Raw genomic sequence first — 19697 nt, forward strand, 5'->3', positions numbered from 1 at the left:
GTGTAGCTAGCAGCGAAAGCAATCGTTCGTTGCGTTTCGTGTTTGTGGAAGAATGGAACAATCAGACAGGATGGACGAACTTTGACAGAACTTTTGACTCTAAAATTTCCTGTGATCAAAACATCAAATCAAAAATGTTTAACGTAAGAGGAAGTAGAACAGTCACAGAGGAAGAAAGTGGGATGGACTTGTCATCAAAGAGAGCCAGTTATTTAGAAAGGCGAGCCCGTTTGCTGAGCGACGTGTCTGTGTCCAGTTCTAGTTCACACAGCTCCGAACCCGACCCGGACAGCTTAGCGGGGATGAGACTCCGAGGAAGCCCCGTGCCTTCACCGGGCGGTCCCCGCAATGGCACGCGGGGACAGGCCGGCCCGAGTAACGGCGTGGATTTTGCTGATGAGTGGAGCACAAAAGGGGTGGCAAAAACGTGTGAGGTAGGATACATTTTTGTTTGGTGTATTTGTAATAAAAATGTGTGGGTATTCACATAAAAAATATGTGTTTACATTACAGAAACGTGTCTGATGTTATATTTTCCAACAAGTTTTAGGCCCATGGAGAAGTTAAAAAAATTAGGTTTTGTGGATTTAAATTTGTATGTAGCTAGCTCCACGTCTATTGCACCTGTAGAATTTGATTAACTGTATTTATTAGTTTTGTCTTAGTGAGTTGTGATAACCATACCTTTCTACTTAAAAAGTACTCAGAACAGAGTATGAGGTTCGTTCTGCTATTGTCTCCATGAACGAACCTCATCGTTCTAGGAGTAGAAAGTACTCAGAAAACAGATAACTTTCCGTATGGCGCCGCCTCTTTTTCACTCTTTTTTACAAAAGGGGATATCTCATTGAGGTAATTAGATAATTTATTGTTTCATATCGAATGAAAAAGTGGTGGTGCCATACGGAAACTTTTCCAAGAAAACTAAGCATGAACTAGTTTATACACTACACTTACTAGTATAAATTGGAAGTGGGCCTAGTTGAGATGATCATATAAGACCCTACAAAGGTTATGATCATCGCAACTAACTAAGTAGAAACTTCCATTTTTGGAGGTTCAAATATAATTCTTCCAAGTATGTATGTCAGACACAATTGGTCGATCGCTTTGCTTGATTGGTTGGTTGATTCTGTTGGAGATCTCAGACTTCCAATGTGAATTATAAAGAAAGGGTGTTCAACTGGTGGCAGAAGCATCGACCGACAGTACAACCACGTACAACGCAGACTACCGCGGCCCATGGCCCAGCCAGCATCCATACTCCCAAATGAAAGTACATTGTATACGTAGATCCTAAATATAGTTAAAATCTGATTCAATGAGGATGAGGTGGAACAAAGTTTTGTGTGGTAAGAAAGTTTAATAATTACATTTGTAGGGATTTGGATCCTGACTGGTAATAATCAATATTCATTAGCTAAACAAAGACTTGGACAGAGTTAGAATTATTCTTTATCAATCAGATAGATAAACTGCTTTATTTAGGACTTCCCGACACGAAGGCTAAATGATTGCTTATCATATAAAAAACAATACAGTAACCAAAACAATGGACAAAGCCAAATTTCACAAAGCCAATGAGCACAAAAGCTTACTTAGCACAGACATTCATGCTTAGCAGAATCAGGTTATCAAATAGAAAAACCATGACAGTTTATATTGCTTCCTTAGAAATAAAATTTTTCTCAGCTCAAAATAGTTTTGCGCTTTATAGGCCTAATGACTTTATTATATATGTGCCCAGACAACATCTCATCTGAGTAAATGAGGCTGAATAGTTACAAGTGGCCGACATCTGTCAAACTCAGTATCTAAATGCTGGAAGGGTTGTTTGGATTAAGACAATAGTAAGACAAAAACTGTATAAATGTTGCTGTTTTTATATGTTCTAGCTTACTGGTTTATTATATATCTCTACAAGGTGTTTACTTTTATGAATGGTCAATCTTTCGTTTTCTGAATCCCAATCCCAAAACTATCTCGGGTTGTTTCCTAGTCATTGGGATTGTGCATTAATTATGCATAATGTAAGTTAACAGTTCCTTGCCTTTATTAAAGTCCACCTTTTTTACATGTTCTAGCTTACTGGTTATCTCTAGGTGTTTACTTTTATGAACGGTCAATCTTTCATTTTCTGAATCATCCCCAAACTATCTGGGGTTGTTTCCTAGTCATTTGGATTGTGCATTATGCATTTAATGTAAGTTAACAGTTCCTTGCCTTTATTAAAGTCCACCTTGATGAGGAATTCAATTTTTGCCTAAGGAACCTTATCATACAAAATGGTGGATTTCGATAATGGGTACGTTTAGGGCTTATGTACAATGCCTCCCTGCCCCCATGCAAAGAGCATTCACTTTTTACATTAGCCGTAAGTCTGACCAAGGCCAAACTGAATCCCACAAACGTGACATTGTATTTTTTATAGATCTTTGTGGTTAAAATCCACTCTGTAAACAGAATGTTTTCCAGGATTCGTTTTTCATGATCATACCGAAAGTTATTATTGTACCTGATGTTTTGTTTACGACACACAGATGAAGCATTCCTTATTAGCGAAGTTGTCATATAAGTCACCATTAACAAAAAACACCTATTTTCCCGAAATCATAATCTTCTGCTCCTGAGGGAATCCCCTTTGTCTAGAAGTCTCAGCAGAGCAGTTCCACTGAGCAAGGACCACGCTGTCCGTTGTTGTCCCTCTTCTAATTCTACCTCCATGCTCTGAGGCAGTCATTGTGCAACAATGCACGCTCCGTTGATCCCCTATCATGGTCAATTTTACACTATGGTGCCATCTGCTTGCAAAATTGGCTCCATAATAATACCCAGTGGAATTTTGATGAATGGCCGTTTTGAGAAGCTTGTACTATTTGCAATACGCTTGATTGCTTTCAACCAAGTGAATCAGGACACCATAGAGTTAGAGACTTTAACAAAGAAAATTAGAGGGCTCCATTATGGCAGGCCTGCATTTGATATTTTGCAATTGCAGCACAATCGTTTAATAATTCATTTATATGCAGCTGTTTGATTGTAAACTGGAGGTTTTGCTGGTAATGAATAAATGTACCACACCACAAACATCAAAAATAATAACTATTTGTAACTTTCTATAGTAGTCATGGTGGTATGCATTAACCTTAGTTTGATGGCCTCAGTGTTTTATTTTATATTATTTAGTTTATAATTTAATATTTTGTATTTATATATAAGTTTGTATTTTTTGTATTTATTTTGTTTTTTAAAGGGGGGTGGGGGTGGGGGGGGTGGGGGTGGGGGGTGGGGGGTGAGGAGTTAATTAAGAGCTATCCTCTAAACCCCTTGCATTGGCTGCTATTGTTGATGAAACGTGCTTACGAAGTATGAAGAGCTATCATTGGCTGAGGGTTGTGTACAAATGTAATTCGAATGTTTGTCATCAAAAATGGTGGTCAGTGATGTCAAGCTCAATATCCAGTTTTGTTTCAATACACACACCTTACCTGTGAAACTGTCATCAAATCACACTTTTGTTAAAACAAAACAATATTTCAAGAAAAAATACACTAGCAGGGATGGAATACTTTTAAAATTGATGAACACGGAGAGGTGATTGGGGTTCAATTCAGCTTCAACCAATGTGTGTCTGTTTAAACCTTGGATAGATATTACCAATCTATAATAAACCGGAAGAACTACCACACATGACCCCGCAGGTTGTGATCTGAATCTAGATAAAATAAACAACTTTGATATTAATCGGTTCCTCAACTTCATCTGATGACCACAAGTAGGTTCTATTTTGTATGTACATTTTTAAAGTTGTTTGGTAACAGGCCTGGAATTACACTGAGGCGACAATGGAGGTCATTGCCCCTGTTGCCCTTGTCTTTGTGTCCCTTCAAACGTTTTCCCGTAAGCAGAGAAGTGCTCTAAGTTGTAGGTCTTACATGTACTATGTAGGTCAAAAATCAAATTCCGGACGTGTGATAGGCCTAACTGGTTTGACAATTTCCATACCACGTAGTTTAAACATTTTCTTTTCCCCTTTGATTATGTTGAGTTGTCAAAACTCATTGTCTACTCTGTCCCTTTCACTGTGTCCAATATTTTCCCTCAACAGTGGCCCACTGGCCAAATGCCAGTTAAAACATCCAAGAACCACAGTCAAACTTTGCTCTCTCAGTAGTCCAGCTGCCTAGTTAAGTGTTGAAAAACATTCCTATTCTAAGATACAGGTGTGATATTAAGTCTTTTTTCCAATTTATTGTTGTGCCCCTGAACAAATCAGAAAAACTGTGATTAAGCCACCTGAATAGTCTATTTTTAAAGCCTACACCATAGGTCAGACCCACTTTTATTCATGGACAAAATAAGCATGCCTGAATAAAAGTACAGTGTATGGACTACGGAAAACCTATGTACATGTAGTAGGTTTACTAATGCACCACAATTTCTAAAATCTGAACAACTTTAAACGACAACTGGGATGTCTGTTGAAGGTAATCTTGGACAACAGACACAGGGCTCAGACTGTACATACATGTAATACCATCATCTTTGCATCAATAATCTTTAACGCAACACAAAGAACCAGTTTAAAGCCTTTATGGCATGCAGTTTTAACAAAACATACAGGGTCTTCTTTGTCCAGCTGTGGTTTTCTCAGACCTCTATTTGTTTGCAGACTTCCGGGAGAAGTTGAGAATTTCTGTAAAGCAATGCTAGGTTTTTACCATTTAGCCTTTGTTTTGATAGTTGCATGATATGGAGATAACACTTTTGTTTTTATTTTTAATATATATATATAGTTTCCCTTGTGGTTTATTATTTGATATATATATATATATATATTTTTTTTTTTTTTGGGGGGGAGGAGGCAGGGGGATGAGGCCTGATAGCATTTTGAGAGGATGACAGAATATTTAGGGTGAGAGACTTCAAAAGATTGTCTAAATTCAGATTTGTTTTATAATCCTTTCTCTCTGCTTTTGGAAAAGGTAGCTGTTACTTTGTTTAGATTTTAAGATTTTTTGGTGTTACCTTTGATCTACTTCTCTGGTACTGCTCGATGATACTTTTTTGCGCAAACTCCTTGAAATAGCTAACTGGGGGATACTTAACTGTAGCAATGCAATTATTTCAACATTCCTCCTAAAATGTGGATACTTTCAGTTTCATACCCTTTTTGTCTGGAACTGCTTTTTAAACTTGTTCATTCGTAACAGAAAATTCTGGGAGACATTTTCACCTAAATATCAACATAAATTTTGACAATCTTGATTTATCTTGCTGAATTGCTGAGCCCATATTTTTGGAAATAGTGTGCATTTGTGTACATGTACCATTCATTGATTCATATAATATTGTACCTACCGAATAAGCTTTTCAGGAAAAAAGACTTCGCCCATTTAATGCAAAAGAATACAAACACAAAGCAAACAATTCTATAAACTAGATTCAACACAGTTTTCCCCAAGAATAGTATTTAGATGACACTCAGGTGGTAACAAAAAAAGGCACAGGGGGGGGGGGGCACGAAAAGGCTTAACCTGTAATTATTGTTGTTGTGAGAGAATGGGCAATGCATATTTTGCATTTTGAGAAAGTGTGTTCTTTCCATTTTTTTTTCTTCAGCATAAATCTCTTACTTTTAATTGCTGTACTGTAGGCCTAAACAGTTTTTAAAAATGTGCACAATTGATAAATTCACACAAATTTGCTAAGAGACCTTCTCCATCAAAGCATTCAAGGCAAAAGAAAACAAACACAAAAACGAACAATCTTAATAACTAAATGTAGATCTGATTGAAACACAATTTGTTTAAGAATTCGTGACAGGTGTTTGAAAAAAGAGGATCCATGGGATTTTTATGGGTTGTTTTTAATGACTTTTTCAAGGTTTGTAATTTGGCAGAATTCCACTCTGTATAAAAGGAGGTTATGAGTTTAGTTTCAGATCTTCTTTGCCAAGGGGTAAATTGGCAACCAGGACTTGTAAACAATAAGTACTTTAGGGACTACACATTGTACATTGGCAGTGAAGGACTATGGAGGCCTCTGTGAGAGAACTAACTGCTGTGATGTTGTGTGGTTAAAATTGCACCATGACACAATACCAAAGTAAACAAAACAAAAACCACAGATATTTTCCATGAACGTCTGTTTCCAGTATAAACTGGTTGTACTGTAGATGAAGCATGGTCAAGTTTTGTTGGACGATAATATCGTCCTATAAAACTGTGTCTTGTCTAAAGTGAATGATCAAATCAATACACCATCTGCTGATAAATGGTGTTAATTATGCGGACAGAATCCCAATTAAGTATCTAACTCTCATTTGCAATTTTTAACAATGAATGAGTAAAGAAACTGGTACCACTAGCTTTTGCCTAAAAACAGCACACATTTAGGAATAGACCCAATTATCCACCCAGTACCTGTATATTCACTGCATAGTAAATGGTTCAGACAAAAGTTGTAGGACTGTTGATGAGTTTGAGACATTGTACAGGGTTGGTAACTATTTACAAGAAAAATGTTTTATTAAATTTACTCTGAAAGCTGGCTGATTATCAAAAGCTACCAGTAACAATAGAGTAAGGACGGAGATCTCTACAGGTCCTTACTCTAGTCTATGCACGGACCCTGGGGGGGGGGGGGGACACGGACAAATAACGTGCCCCCTGCCCAGCCTCACTCTGTTGTGCCCAATGCACTGTTGTGTAAATACTGAAAAAGAAAAGTAGATACAATCGTAGACATTCCCCTAAGGTAATGAACATGGAGTGCAAGCGAAACACATGAAATGTGTACATTTTTGAAGGAGTTATGACACTTACGTGCACTCAACTGCAATTACGAAGGTGGATGTATTCATTATTCATATGGAATTTGTTATTCATGAGTTTTTAAATTAGCCTGAGCTGTGACAAGAAAGTATGACACAGAAAGTTGTCAACTAACACATAATATTACACCATACTGTAATGTAGAATGTAGGGGGAAGAAGCAGCTATGTACACAATAATAGAGCTGTTCGTTTTAATGGATTTTTTAAAACAGGTTGGTCAACATTCAATGTCTGGTACCCCTTGATGCATGCTTGGAATTGCACTGATGGCACGAAGGACACGTGTCCTCTGTTGCCCTTTCAAAATTTCCCATAAACCTTATATTATAAGATTTTCCAATGATAGCACCCTCAGGGTTGAGCATTTCAGGCCTGTTGATTGTGTTCAGAAATTCTACATCACTGTAGACTTGTGGACAAGTCGTTAAATGTCTGTTGCGGTGATAGCGTTCCTACTCTGCCCGCGATTCCTGCGATAGTCTTGCGAGACTGCTGGCCCGCGAGACTCATGCTCTCACAACTACGGTCCCATTTAATGGGGAGTATAAAGTCGGGCAACCAGCAGTTCGCGCGAGAGCAGTGATCTCGCGAGAGCACCGCCACAACTCGACTATCTCACCGTGTGGGACCATTTTCGTACCCCTTCTCTAAGACTATAAATGATAAGTGTACCTAGGGTTATTTTACGTGCATTGCACAACACAACAAAAGGGACCTACAGCTTTACATAATATAGTTCCATCCAAATGACAAATTGTATTTGTTTTGCATTACATGTACATGTACCCGTGAAGGTAAATCTTCTCTTCATGTTAGAATTGAATCTCATTTTGATTCAGGTCTTGTTCAAAATATCTGCTCCATGAAAACTTTAGAGCAACAAGCCCCCGAGTCTTTTTGACCCTCCCTATACATTCCAGCCCTGTATTGATGTGTCTTTAAAGACACCGGACACGATTGGTAATTGTCAAAGACCATCCTTCTCACTTAGTGTATCTCAACATATGCACAAAATAACAAACCTGTGAAAATTGAGCTCAATCGGCTATCAAAGTTGCGAGATAATAATGATAGAAAAAACACCATTGTCACCCAAAGTTGTGTGCTTTCAAATGCTTGATTTCGAGACCTCAAATTCTAAATTATGAGGTTCAAAATCAAATTTGTGGAAAATTACTTCTTTCTCGAAAGCTACGTTACTTTAGAGGGAACCGTTTCTCACAATGTTTTATACTACCAACCTCTCCCCATTACTCATTACAAAGTAAGGTTTTATAATAATCATTTTGAGTAATTACCAATATAGTGTCCGCTGCCCGCAATCAGAGTCAATATTTGCAGCTTTTTTGCCAGATGTGGTTCATCCATAAATCTAGCAAAAAAAATAAAATCCTGAGAGACTGACATCTCAGTGAAGTCTGAAAGAATATCTGCGCCACTTTCGAATTCCATAATACTGCTATACAACTTGGGCTATTCATAGAACACAGACCTTTATGCTATTCCACTAAGTAGTGCATCATGGCATTTAATGTAATAAATGTATGCTTCATAACTTCATTCCATCTTTTAAATATCAAATTCTGCACTCTCTTCTAATGTCAGATGCCGTTCACTTATCCTTTAAACAAATCAACGTCCCTCATTTCATTTCCCAAGAGTGAGTCGTTTACATGTACATGTATGTGTGGACCTATAATTGTTCAAAACACTCTCGGAAAATTCATACCTGAGGTAAGCCTTCAAGCAAACAATAAAAGATCTGTGCCCAATTTCATAGAGCTGTGTAGGTACAGAAAATAGCTAAGCACAAAATGAATTGTGCTAACCAGAATGAGGTTTCCAGCCATGATTCCATTCAACATGACTCCAAAACCAAAAAGGAGAATTTGAGTACATTGGGTCGATCTGCATCATCGTTTTTTTTTAGAGAATTACTCAAGCTATTTACTAAAGTCTTAATGATTTTGGAAGATTGAAAATTAGATTTACATACATAGAGGAAAAATATCATGTTTTTTTTCTTCTTACTACTCAATTTTTATAGGACTGTACAGGTGTTATTACGTAGTTATCACACAAGGTATGCTTGTGGAATACAAAACAATATATCGCTTCTGTATTCCATATGATATCTAAGAAGGCATTCTTAGGCAAAACTTCTAAAATTTGTGTACAGAATGACACAGGTTGACCTGGTGTAATAGAATTGTCCTCTTTGGTTTTGAAAGGTCAAATATCATGCCTAGGAAAAAACAGTAGACAAAAATTGGACATGACAATGGTGCAAGAGACCTCAGTCATAATACAAAAAAATATTTCCAGAATGTATTTTCACCTCATCCCACAACAAACAAGAAGAAATCGTCACAGAAAGGGACATAATAAACCAAAAATGTCCAGATACTTTGCATCCAAACCAAAAAATGCAACAAGAAGAAAAACAAGGCCAAATCTACCCTTGGAGGGGGGGGGGGGGGCATTGATAAACCCCAAACTTCAAGATTTGTCTGCAACCCACCCAATGAAACAAAACAAAAAGAGGGCATAGCATTCACACACCAAAAATGGCTAGATATTACTTGCACCCAACCCTACAACACAAAACAAAACAGACAGAACAAATTTTCACAGAAGGGGGCATGATAAAAATGACGCATAGGGAGAAGAGAAACTTGTAGTTTTACACTTTCGGCCTCATTCGGGAAGTCCCTGCAGGGTATATGGTGTCTTGACCAATGGATACTTCACAGCATGGGAAGGAGTCTAAGGTTTCAATCCTGCCGCTTATTCTAACCGGTGACTCATCTTGTGTCTCTATTTGATTGGCCCAGTTGTCAAGGGCCTGTTGCTACATCTTGACTATTGAGACCGTGTTGAGATGAAGATGAGGTAGGGATCGTTAACCGGTTTGAGTTGGAAGGTGCGGAGGAGGGGAATAGAATTGGGTAGGAGGAGTCTTGCGTATGAGTTATTGGGGGTGTTGGTTCGAATCCTGGTCATGTCACTTATTGCTGTTGACTGTTGAGACCTTGTTTAGATGAAGATGAGTTTGGTATCACTAACCGGTTCGTGTTGGAAGGTGACGAGGAGGGGAATAGGGAATTGGGTAAGAGAAGTCTTGCATATGAGTCATTGGGGGTGTTGGTTCGAATCCTGGTCATGTCACTTATTGCTGTTGACTGTTGAGACCTTGTTTAGATGAAGATGAGTTTGGTATCACTAACCGGTTCGTGTTGGAAGGTGACGAGGAGGGGAATAGGGAATTGGGTAGGAGAAGTCTTGCATATGAGTCATTGGGGGTGTTGGTTCGAATCCTGGTCATGTCGCTTGGGGGAAATTGTGCATCTTGACCATTGAGACTGTGTTGAGATTGATAGGATGGGGGAAAGTATTGTTTAAAACCAGTTTGAGTTTGAAGGCATGGAGGAGGGGAATAGCGAATTGGGTAGGAGTCCTGCGTACGAGTCATTGGGGTGTTGGTTTGAATCCTGGTCATGCCGCTTATTGCTGCATATTGAATAAGAAAGAAGAAAAAGAATCCCTCTTTGTCTGATTTGCCTGAAGATTTTTCACAGAACCAAGTAAAGTATGGAGTATAGGTCTACACAAGGTCAAAATGGGGTAAGGGTAAAAACATACTTGTAATGTTTTCTTTATCCCTGATGCAATGAGATTGTTGCAGTATCCACTGCTAAACATCTAGATTCAAACTTCCTCTAGCCACTGGACTAGCTCAGTGGTCTAGTGGTTAGACATCTGATCTACATGTAGCAATGCAAAAGTCATGGATTCGAATCACACCAGAATTATTCGCCTGATTTTTTTTTCTCAGAACTCTGCCAACTACTGAGTTTATAGTGCTGGACATAAATCAACACATATTGGTGTAAGGGCAAAACAAATGATATTCTTTATCCCCTGGGCAAAATTTACTTATTAAATGCCATTAGTTTTCATTGTTGCGACTATTGCCCATTATCTATATTTGCTGAGTAAAGTAACTTTCTAAGCTTACCCACTTTAAAATACAAAATTGGGTCCAGGTCTCTGTACAAATGATGAATTTGCATTGAACCATTTATGACTGCACTCTAGTGTATGGTACAATGTATAGTGTATGGTACAATGTATGTAATCATTGTACATGATGATGGGATGAGTCAGGTCTGTAGTGTGATTGTAAACAATAGAATGCATCATCCTATTGTCCTGGCTGTCATCGACCAGGTGTCCTCCACTCTATTGTTATATCTCTGTTAAGGCTATCAGGATGCTCATTTACAGAGTCTCCACGAAGCCTAATGGCACTCTTGAACAAGTACATATGGGACAAGTACCTACTACAAGTTTGTACTGGTAGACAATAAGGGTGGAGGGGGGGGGGGGGTAGAAGGAGTGTGGGCCTGGTGGGGGTGGGGGAATTTTGTTTTAACACGTATACTGAAAGTATTTGAAGGCACTGGACGCATTTGGTATTTGTCAAAGACAGTATTCTCACTTGGTGTATCCCAACGTTCATAAAATAACACAACTGTGAAAATTTTGACTTATCATCGAAGTTGGAGAAAAATCATGAAAGAAAAAACACCCCTCTTGCACAACTTTGTGTGCTTTCAGATGCATAATAAAAGGCTTCAGGCCTAAAGTCTTTTATTATTTGAGTGAGAAATTACCTCTTTCTTAAAAACTATGTTACTTCAGAGGAAACTGTTTCTCACAATGGTTTATACTATCAACAGCTCTCCATTGCTCGCTACCAAGTATGTTCTTATGCTAATACACTTTTTTTTTAGTTATTACCAATAGTTTTCAGTGCCTTTACGGTTTATGCTATACAATGGTTTCTTGCCCAGGGTTCTCCTCGATGCACAAGCTACTAGCATATCAGGCCTATTTTTGGTGGGCGTTCAAGAAGTGCTGCATTAAAACAAAAACAAATTAAATAACAAATACTAGGGGGCTTAACGAAAAAATAATCTGGATAATTTTTATTTCTTACAAACTATAATGACACACAAGATAATTAGTTCTCATAACCTTTAAAGGCAAACCCTGTGGAAGGAAATGTCTACTGGAACATTGCAATGGGCACCAAGGCAATGACCAAGGGCATGCAGGCAATTGCCTCTGTGGCGTATCTGGGCTGATATGTGTCTAGTAACAGGTGTACATGCATTGTACTCTCTCTGAATAAATAAATTGGTGAGTTGTACATGAACATGTAGCAGGATACGTACATTGCTAAGTGTTTCCTGAACCCAAATACTTCCCCCATGATCTGTATAGCAGAGGTTTGCAAGGTGCCAACATTTGACCACAACGGCTCTTCGCAGAGCCAACACTCCTCCCAAAGGAGTTTTATGGTTGTACCCGCAAGCGTTACTTAAGATACTTTTAGCTTATTTCTCATTATCTACACCATGCTAAGGCATAAAAAAAATATGTTGGCGTAACCCGACCTACCCTAAAAGTATGAAGGGAAGAAATTTAATGATTAAAATCTATTAAAGACATAAAAATAAATGTCATCAAGGGTTTAAAAATATACAATTTGTTGTGTGTAGCCTTGTTTTGTTTTGTTATCGTGTATACTACCGTGTTAAACAATAAAATCCCTACCTACATGTACCTACCCTATTTTGGGGGCCCATTATGCAAACATAACATTTTTTTTATGCCTTAGTTGTGTCAAACCATGGAGGTAGCAAACCACATTATAATGTGTTTACTATGGTTCTAAGACAGTGTCCACAAAACACAGGTTTGCTTTCTCAGCATTGTCTACACAGGAAGAATGATCCGTAATTGAATACACAATCTGAGAAGCATTACTGCCAGTAACACTTCTCAGATTCAAACTTTGGGGCATGAAAAACTGATATCTTTTTACATACATGAAACCACATTATTTCAAAGTGAAATGTTTCTCAAAATGCTTTATCAAAAGCTGATGTCTAACCGAACTTTTTCATTAATATTTAAAAGAGTGGTTACCAAACGCGTACCTTCCCTTTAACCGTACATGTTATAACAGTCACAAGGGCACTTAAAGATGGTGTCCACGTTAAGCAGGTTATCAAGTATAGAACAAATCAAGGTCAAGAGTTGCTGCCCATATTTTGCAGGTACATGTATGATGCTAACTCTGCCCGCAGCAAGAAGTGCATGCCATTCTGCAGATTCAACGCTCAAATGTCAACATCAGTCTGACTGTAGTAATTACCTTCCACCCCCTACCAATCAGGCCAAGGTGAAACACAAGTGAAGTTTTTGGCTCCTAGTGTATTTGGCCCACAGCTCTTCATCAATGCTTATTCTCTCTGCCTGTCTCAGCTGTGTGTGATATAGTGACCTCCAAATTACTAGATGGTGATGCATTTATGCCTGCAGCTAGCTTGCTGTGTACATGTACATGTAGAGGCACATGCATACCAGATACAAACTTCAATTCTGTTGGTAGTTATACCATGGTAATACATGTACATCCAATTATTGCATACACTTGTACATGTACAAACATTTTGTGTATCATAAACATTCCTGTCTTTGATCAAGAATACTGCAAAAAATTTAGAAGCATTCTCTGCTTGACTGTTCTCAAAATTGTTGTCAATAAATGACAAGTTGAAGTCTGTAACTTTGATCGCATACATCAAACAGTACTTAAATTCATGATTAAAAGTGTTTTTTTACAAAATTAATGAGAAAACAAGTTGATTGAAAAATTCATGCAAGTTTTTTTTCTTTTTTTTCCACTTTTTAAATCTGTTTGTTAAAGGAACACGTTGCCTTGGATCGGTCGAGTTGGTATTTGAAAAGCATTTGTAACCATTTTTTATAAAATGCACATGGGTAGAAAGATGTTGTAAAAGTAGAATACAATGATCCACACAAACATGCCTCGAAATTGCACGGTTTTCCTTTTACCTCGTCGACTAACATGTCGGCCATTTATGGGAGTCAAAATTTTGACTCCCATAAATGGCCGACCGTGTTAGTTCGCAAAGTAAAGGGAAAACCACGCAATTTCGAGGCAAATTTGTGTGGATCATTGTATTCTACTTTTAAAACATCTTTCCAACCATATGCATTTTATAAAAAAGGGTTACAGACGCTATTTATAGACCAACTCGTCCGATCCAAGGCAACGTGTTCCTTTAAATTGTTAAAATTAGTATTGAAGCAAAATTAAAACTTGGGAGGGGATTTTTTTTTTTAAAGAAACCTCATTTGCTAATCACGCCCTTATTTGTGCAACAATTTGATAATTTGTTTAATAAAAACATAAACGCCAGTTGGGCAAAATCCTGAATTGTTTACAAGTTACCAGAAATAGAGGTCAAGTCTTATTCTAATTGAAGAACAATATTTTCCCAGCTCAGGAGTTTATGGCTTCCATCACACAACTTACTTTGTAGTTAAAAAACAGCAGATGAAATTGCCAACTGCAATTTCTTTTTAAAGCAGAAATTTCTTCTGACCCCCACCCACAACTACAAAACAAACCAACATGTTTGAAGACTAATTATTAAGTTTCTGTACCTTGTTTTTAAGGAACGGCAAACCTGACACAAAACAAAACCAAGCTCTTTGAGTCACTGATGTATAAATGACTCTCTTAAAAAACAACTAATGATATCGTCAAATCAAAAGTATCACATTCTTTCTGATAACGTTTCTAGCATTCAAGAAATGTCCAGCTTTGAAATCCTTGAGACATGAAAACAAAACCCAATGCAGTGTTTGACGTCTGACGCATCATCTGCTCAGGAGGGAGCCGGTTGTTCATATCTGGAGGCAGTAGGGGGCAGGCTTGCTGGAAAATTAGATTGATCAAAATTATTACGTACTTCACGGTATGCAGCATTCAACGGTTACCGAACACCGCACTGGGATATCTAATGTCTTGTTGTGTTACAGGTAGCGACCTGTCAGTAGGAGACCAGCGCATGACCTTTTAAGGAGGTAAAGGTGAAAGGTCAAGGTGGAGTTTCTACTGAATCTATACTATTAAACTTGATGACAATATTTTACAGTATACATTGTACATGTAGGACATGTGTGATACATGTGTTGCATACTTGGATTCTACTATAGGGGGTAGCTCAATCTCAAAGTAAATAACTCTGTCATTTATGATTCTAAGGGAAAATTGTATCAATTGCTTTCATGATACAAGATCATGACAAAGGTCCAAAGGAAGAGAAATAGGTTGGTCAAGGGCAGAAGCAAAATGTGATTTCTCAGGATTTTTTTCCCCCAGATTTTTAGGATTTCTTAAAGGCTCCTTAGACCAGGATGTAGAGCCTTCAAATTTTCTTGAAAGAAGTAAACAGTCATCTATGGGAGAAAGATATTTAGCCTCATAAGCTTCCTGACATGGAATATCTGGCAGGTTCTACAATGTACATTAGGTCTAGAATAAGGGGAACCCAAATCCCATCTTCACATTCATCAAACATCATACTGGGTGTTATTGCACTTGCAGTTTGTGCCATGCACATTGCAGTTCAAAAGTATTTTGCTGTATCATTTTCAGCCAGTGTTTGCATTCCCTGTATGGTTGACATGTACATGGACTACAAGAAGTAAACGAGATGGTATATTTGTGTTGGAGCAAATTTCTTCCCAGGGGCAGGTGATTTGTAGTGCAACATTTTGCATTCAAATTAGCTTGGTGTAATTAGAACTTACTGCTCTAGAATTACTTTGTCCTTGGCTCGGATGGAGTCTACCAATGGCTAGTCTGGTTCATTGCAATGCACAATATACACACAACATAGTCTGGAGATTAGTCCCTTAGTCTCCTTTAAAAGGTTAAAGAGTTTTGTTATGTTTCTTTTTAAAAATAGCATATCATTGTGACAGTGCAAAAATGTACATATTCTGAATTTTGCAACAAATTAATATCTCGCAGGAAGATGCTCTGTGCAAAAACGTTGTATCTCTGTGTCTACTTTTTTGTGCGTAAATCTGGACTATTTAAATTTTAGGCGAGATACAATGTTTGCAATGTAAGTGAAACAAAATACAACTAGTGATTTTGTTGCATTGTGTCGTGAAGTGGTTTGTGTTACGATGAGGACATATAGGGTGCTTGCTCTACTCTACTGAATGGAACAAGATTTACTTTAGGCCGAGTAAAACAAAAAACATGTTTCACGTCCGGGTTTTTCAAAAAAAGGAGGAAGAGGGGCTTTTTATTTTTTACTTTTTATTTCAAGATGGCCGCCATTCTTTGTTAAAATGTCAAATATCCATTGTTTTTTCTACTGCTGAAATACACAAAACATAAATGAAACAATTTAGTCGAGGCATTCAGACAAGACATTCAGATTGTTTTTGCTGAGATCATTTAAAATAACCCTATTTAAAAAAAAAAAAAAAAAATAATGTGCAAAAAAAAATACAATAAAAAATAAAATAAAAAAGGAGGCGGCCTGTAAAAAGGAAGCGGGCGGGGATGCGAAACATGTTTTTTTTTACTTGGCCTTAAGTGTTCTGGTGAGTTTACCTTACACAGGAGCCATGTACCTGCTAAATCAACAGAATCTATCCCCAACGAATTTAAATTCACCTTGCTAAATACATTCAGTAGGATTTGAATCTTTGCATGGTGGGGTATAATCAGGTCATGGAGCAATTTTGCGTTAGCACCATGCAGTGGTGGTTCTGAGAATAACCGATTGTTGACAGCTCAACGTTTCGATCAGTAAACTCTGATGGTCTTCAGCAGCTGCTTTAAATAGTAGGTCTACTGCCAAGAAGAAAACTAAGTAAAACTGCTAAATACAACAAAATCCAACACCTAAATCACTTGTCTGCTAAATGCAACAAAATACATCAAGATACAGGCCTGGCATGTTATTTTTGAAAGGGCAAGGCCACTTTCTTTCATTTTGCATTTAAGGCACTTTCATTGGAAAATCTTAAAGTCAATTGGAAACTTTTATAGGGGCACCAAGGCCAAGACCACATTCAGGTTCAGGTTCAGGTTTATTTCCATACCAATTGTACATGTACAATGTAAGGGACAAATAATTATAGAACCGAATAACAGTATGGGGAGGTCGCAGACAGGAAGCCTAGGCTTGTACAGGGTCTGGCCTCTTTAAGTAGAATACATGTACATACAAAATATATAAATAATAAGTAACGATCATGAGGCCATTGCCTCCGTTGCCTTCGTGTCTTCCGTGTGAGTCTAGGCCTGAAGGTTTGGGAGTTGAGTTAACGGCCAAATGCAACCAACAACAACACCTTTTACCAACTGGTACTTACATTCTGTTGCATTGAGCAGGGTGATTGACTTTTGAACATAATTATTTGTTGGTTGACCTATATTGCAAATTGCTTTGTGAAGTAATAACCAATTTTTGTCATCATTGTTTCTATATTTTTGATTTTACAGTATGTAGGATCGTTCTCAGTGGCTCACCTACAGCCGAATAATAGAGCAGAGTTTGTACGGCTTCAGTTACAGTCCCTCCAGGTAATCTACATAGTCTCTATTTTGTCAAAATTAATCGGATAAAAAAGTCTTACTCTACCGTCTAACCCCAGAGTGAAACCCTAGGGTCTAACCCCTCGGTTTAACCTTAAGGTCTAACCACATGGTCTTACTCCAGGGTCTAACAACCAGAGTCAAACCCCATGGTCTAACCCAAGGGTCTTACTCCAGGGTCTTACCCCAGGGTCTAACCCCAGGTCTAACCGTAAGGTCCAACCCCATGGTATAACTCGTGGGTCTAACCCCAGGGTCTAACCCCTGGGGACCCAGGGTTTCACCCAACAGTCAAACCCAGGGTTAAACCTCATGGTCTAATGCCAGGGTCTAACCTTAAGGTATAATCCCATGGTCTAACTCCAGTACTAGCCCTAGGGTCTAACCCCTGGGTCTAACCCCAGAGTATAACCCATTGGTCTAACCCCAGGGTTTCATCCAACAGTCTAACCCAGGGTCTAACCTCAGGGTCTAAAACCCCAGGGGTCTAATCCCAGCTTCTAACCCCAGGGTCTATCAAAGGGTTTCCCCCTGAAACCCCAATCTTAATGCTCAATATTCTTGAGTGTTATCGTTACCCACTCAACCCTAGAATTTTATACATGTTTTAACACATATTCAAGGTTTGAGACGCAATGAGCGATGAAAACATGTTGCCATTCCCAGTGCTTGATGAGTGTTTTGATTTGTGTGTGTTTCTGTGGCCGATACTTAATGGACCAGTACTTGTGAAATATTGCGTATGCTACGGCAATAAATTAGCTTGAATTATGACTACAGACAGATCACAAATTACTGCAGAGTCATTGCAAAACATTTTTATCGGAAAGTCAAGAACAACAAGCTATTTGTGAGTTACAGTTGAATAATGTCTAGTACAATGATGGCTTAAAATTAAATTCCTCAGATTGGTTGAGGGAAAAGCTTTTGCATAGACAGCGAATGCCCATAGACGATTCTGAATGACTGGTATGGCACAATGCTTAGGCTTTGTACAACAAGACCCAATTTCATAGAGCTGGACACTAGTGGTAATTGTCAAAGACCAGTCAACTGCAGTCTTCTCACTTGGTGTATCTCAACATATGCATCAAATAACAAACCTGTGAAAATTGGTCAGTGAAGTTGTGCGAGAATAGTGGAAGAAAAAGGTCCCTTGTTGCACAAGTCGTGTGCTTTCAGATGCTTCATTTCAAGCAAATCTCGAATTCAAATTCAAAAATTTTAGTGAGAAATTACTTCTTTCTCAAAAACTACGTTACTTCAGAGGGAACTGTTTCTCACAATAATTTGTACTATCAACAGCTCTCCACTACTCATTACCAAGTAAGGTTTTAATGCTAATAATTATGTTGAGTAATTACCAATAGTGTCCACAGTGCCTTTAAGCACCAAACTGATCTCACTGATGTCTCACTTTTGGGCCAGTTTTTACTCAACTGTCGTTGTTTCATTTCCATTCATACCTTTTAATAACGTTTTCCCCCTTGTAGGATCCCAAGAGGTCTCGTCCAGTGGCACTGTTCATTTCCCTGGCAGGAATCAAGGTGTTTGATCCTGACAACCAACAGGTACAGTAAACATAATTATACCTCGGTGCAGTGGACACTTCTGGTATATGTCAAAGACCAGTAATTCTTACTTGGTATATCCCAACACATGCATAAAATAATAAATCTGTGAAAATTTGGACTCAATTTGTCATCAAAGTTGCAAGACAATTATGAAAGAAAAACACCCTTGTCGTAAAAGGCTTCAGGCCTGAAGTCTTTTAATATTTGAGTGAGAAATTACTTCTTTCTCAAAACTACATTACTTAGAGGGAGCCGTTTCTCACAATGTTTTATACTATCAACAGCTCTCCATTGCTTCAATACAAAGTACGTTTTTATGCTAACAATTTTTTGGGAGTAATTACCAATAGTGTCCAGTGCCTTTCACATTAGGTTTGAGCATTTTTCGCTCAGTGGTACTGCATTGGTTATGTTAGCAAAGTTGTAAGAACAAGTTTACTACTATTTTTTCTTATGAACTACACCATGCGAAGCTTCAAGCCTCACTTAAGGGTTCTCACTTTAAGTACCACATTCAGCTAAATGAATGTTTTTATTGTGCATTAAACAAACATTGGTTGCTTGGCTGCCTGATAGAATTGGACCCAAGTGGCTGCAGAAGCTTTGACCTAAAAGACTTGACCTAAATCTGGCAGACCTAAGGGATCACCATGAAAGCAATTCCTGCCTAAGAACACATCGTTCACACTGGTACTTAATAAGGGAATCAATGTGTGGTGAAGAGGTTTTCAACTAGTGGTTTTAACCCGCCGAGGCCTGGTTCTTGGTAGTTTTACCG

At 38.2% G+C, this 19697-nt stretch overlaps 1 protein-coding gene across 1 annotated transcript in view; it reads left to right on the forward strand.

Annotated features, from left to right (window-relative positions):
- Positions 1-5: 5 nt before the first annotated feature.
- The window catches only part of LOC117302283, a 73114-nt gene continuing 53422 nt past the window's right edge, over positions 6-19697 (forward strand). The window contains exons 1-3 of the mRNA XM_033786156.1: positions 6-434; positions 17253-17333; positions 18839-18916. Of these exons, the coding sequence (XP_033642047.1) occupies positions 135-434; positions 17253-17333; positions 18839-18916 (459 nt within the window). The 5' untranslated portion in view covers positions 6-134. The remainder of the gene's footprint in view (positions 435-17252; positions 17334-18838; positions 18917-19697) is intronic.

Source organism: Asterias rubens, chromosome 18, assembly GCF_902459465.1.
Source record: "Asterias rubens chromosome 18, eAstRub1.3, whole genome shotgun sequence".
In the NCBI taxonomy this organism is placed as follows: domain Eukaryota; kingdom Metazoa; phylum Echinodermata; class Asteroidea; order Forcipulatida; family Asteriidae; genus Asterias; species Asterias rubens.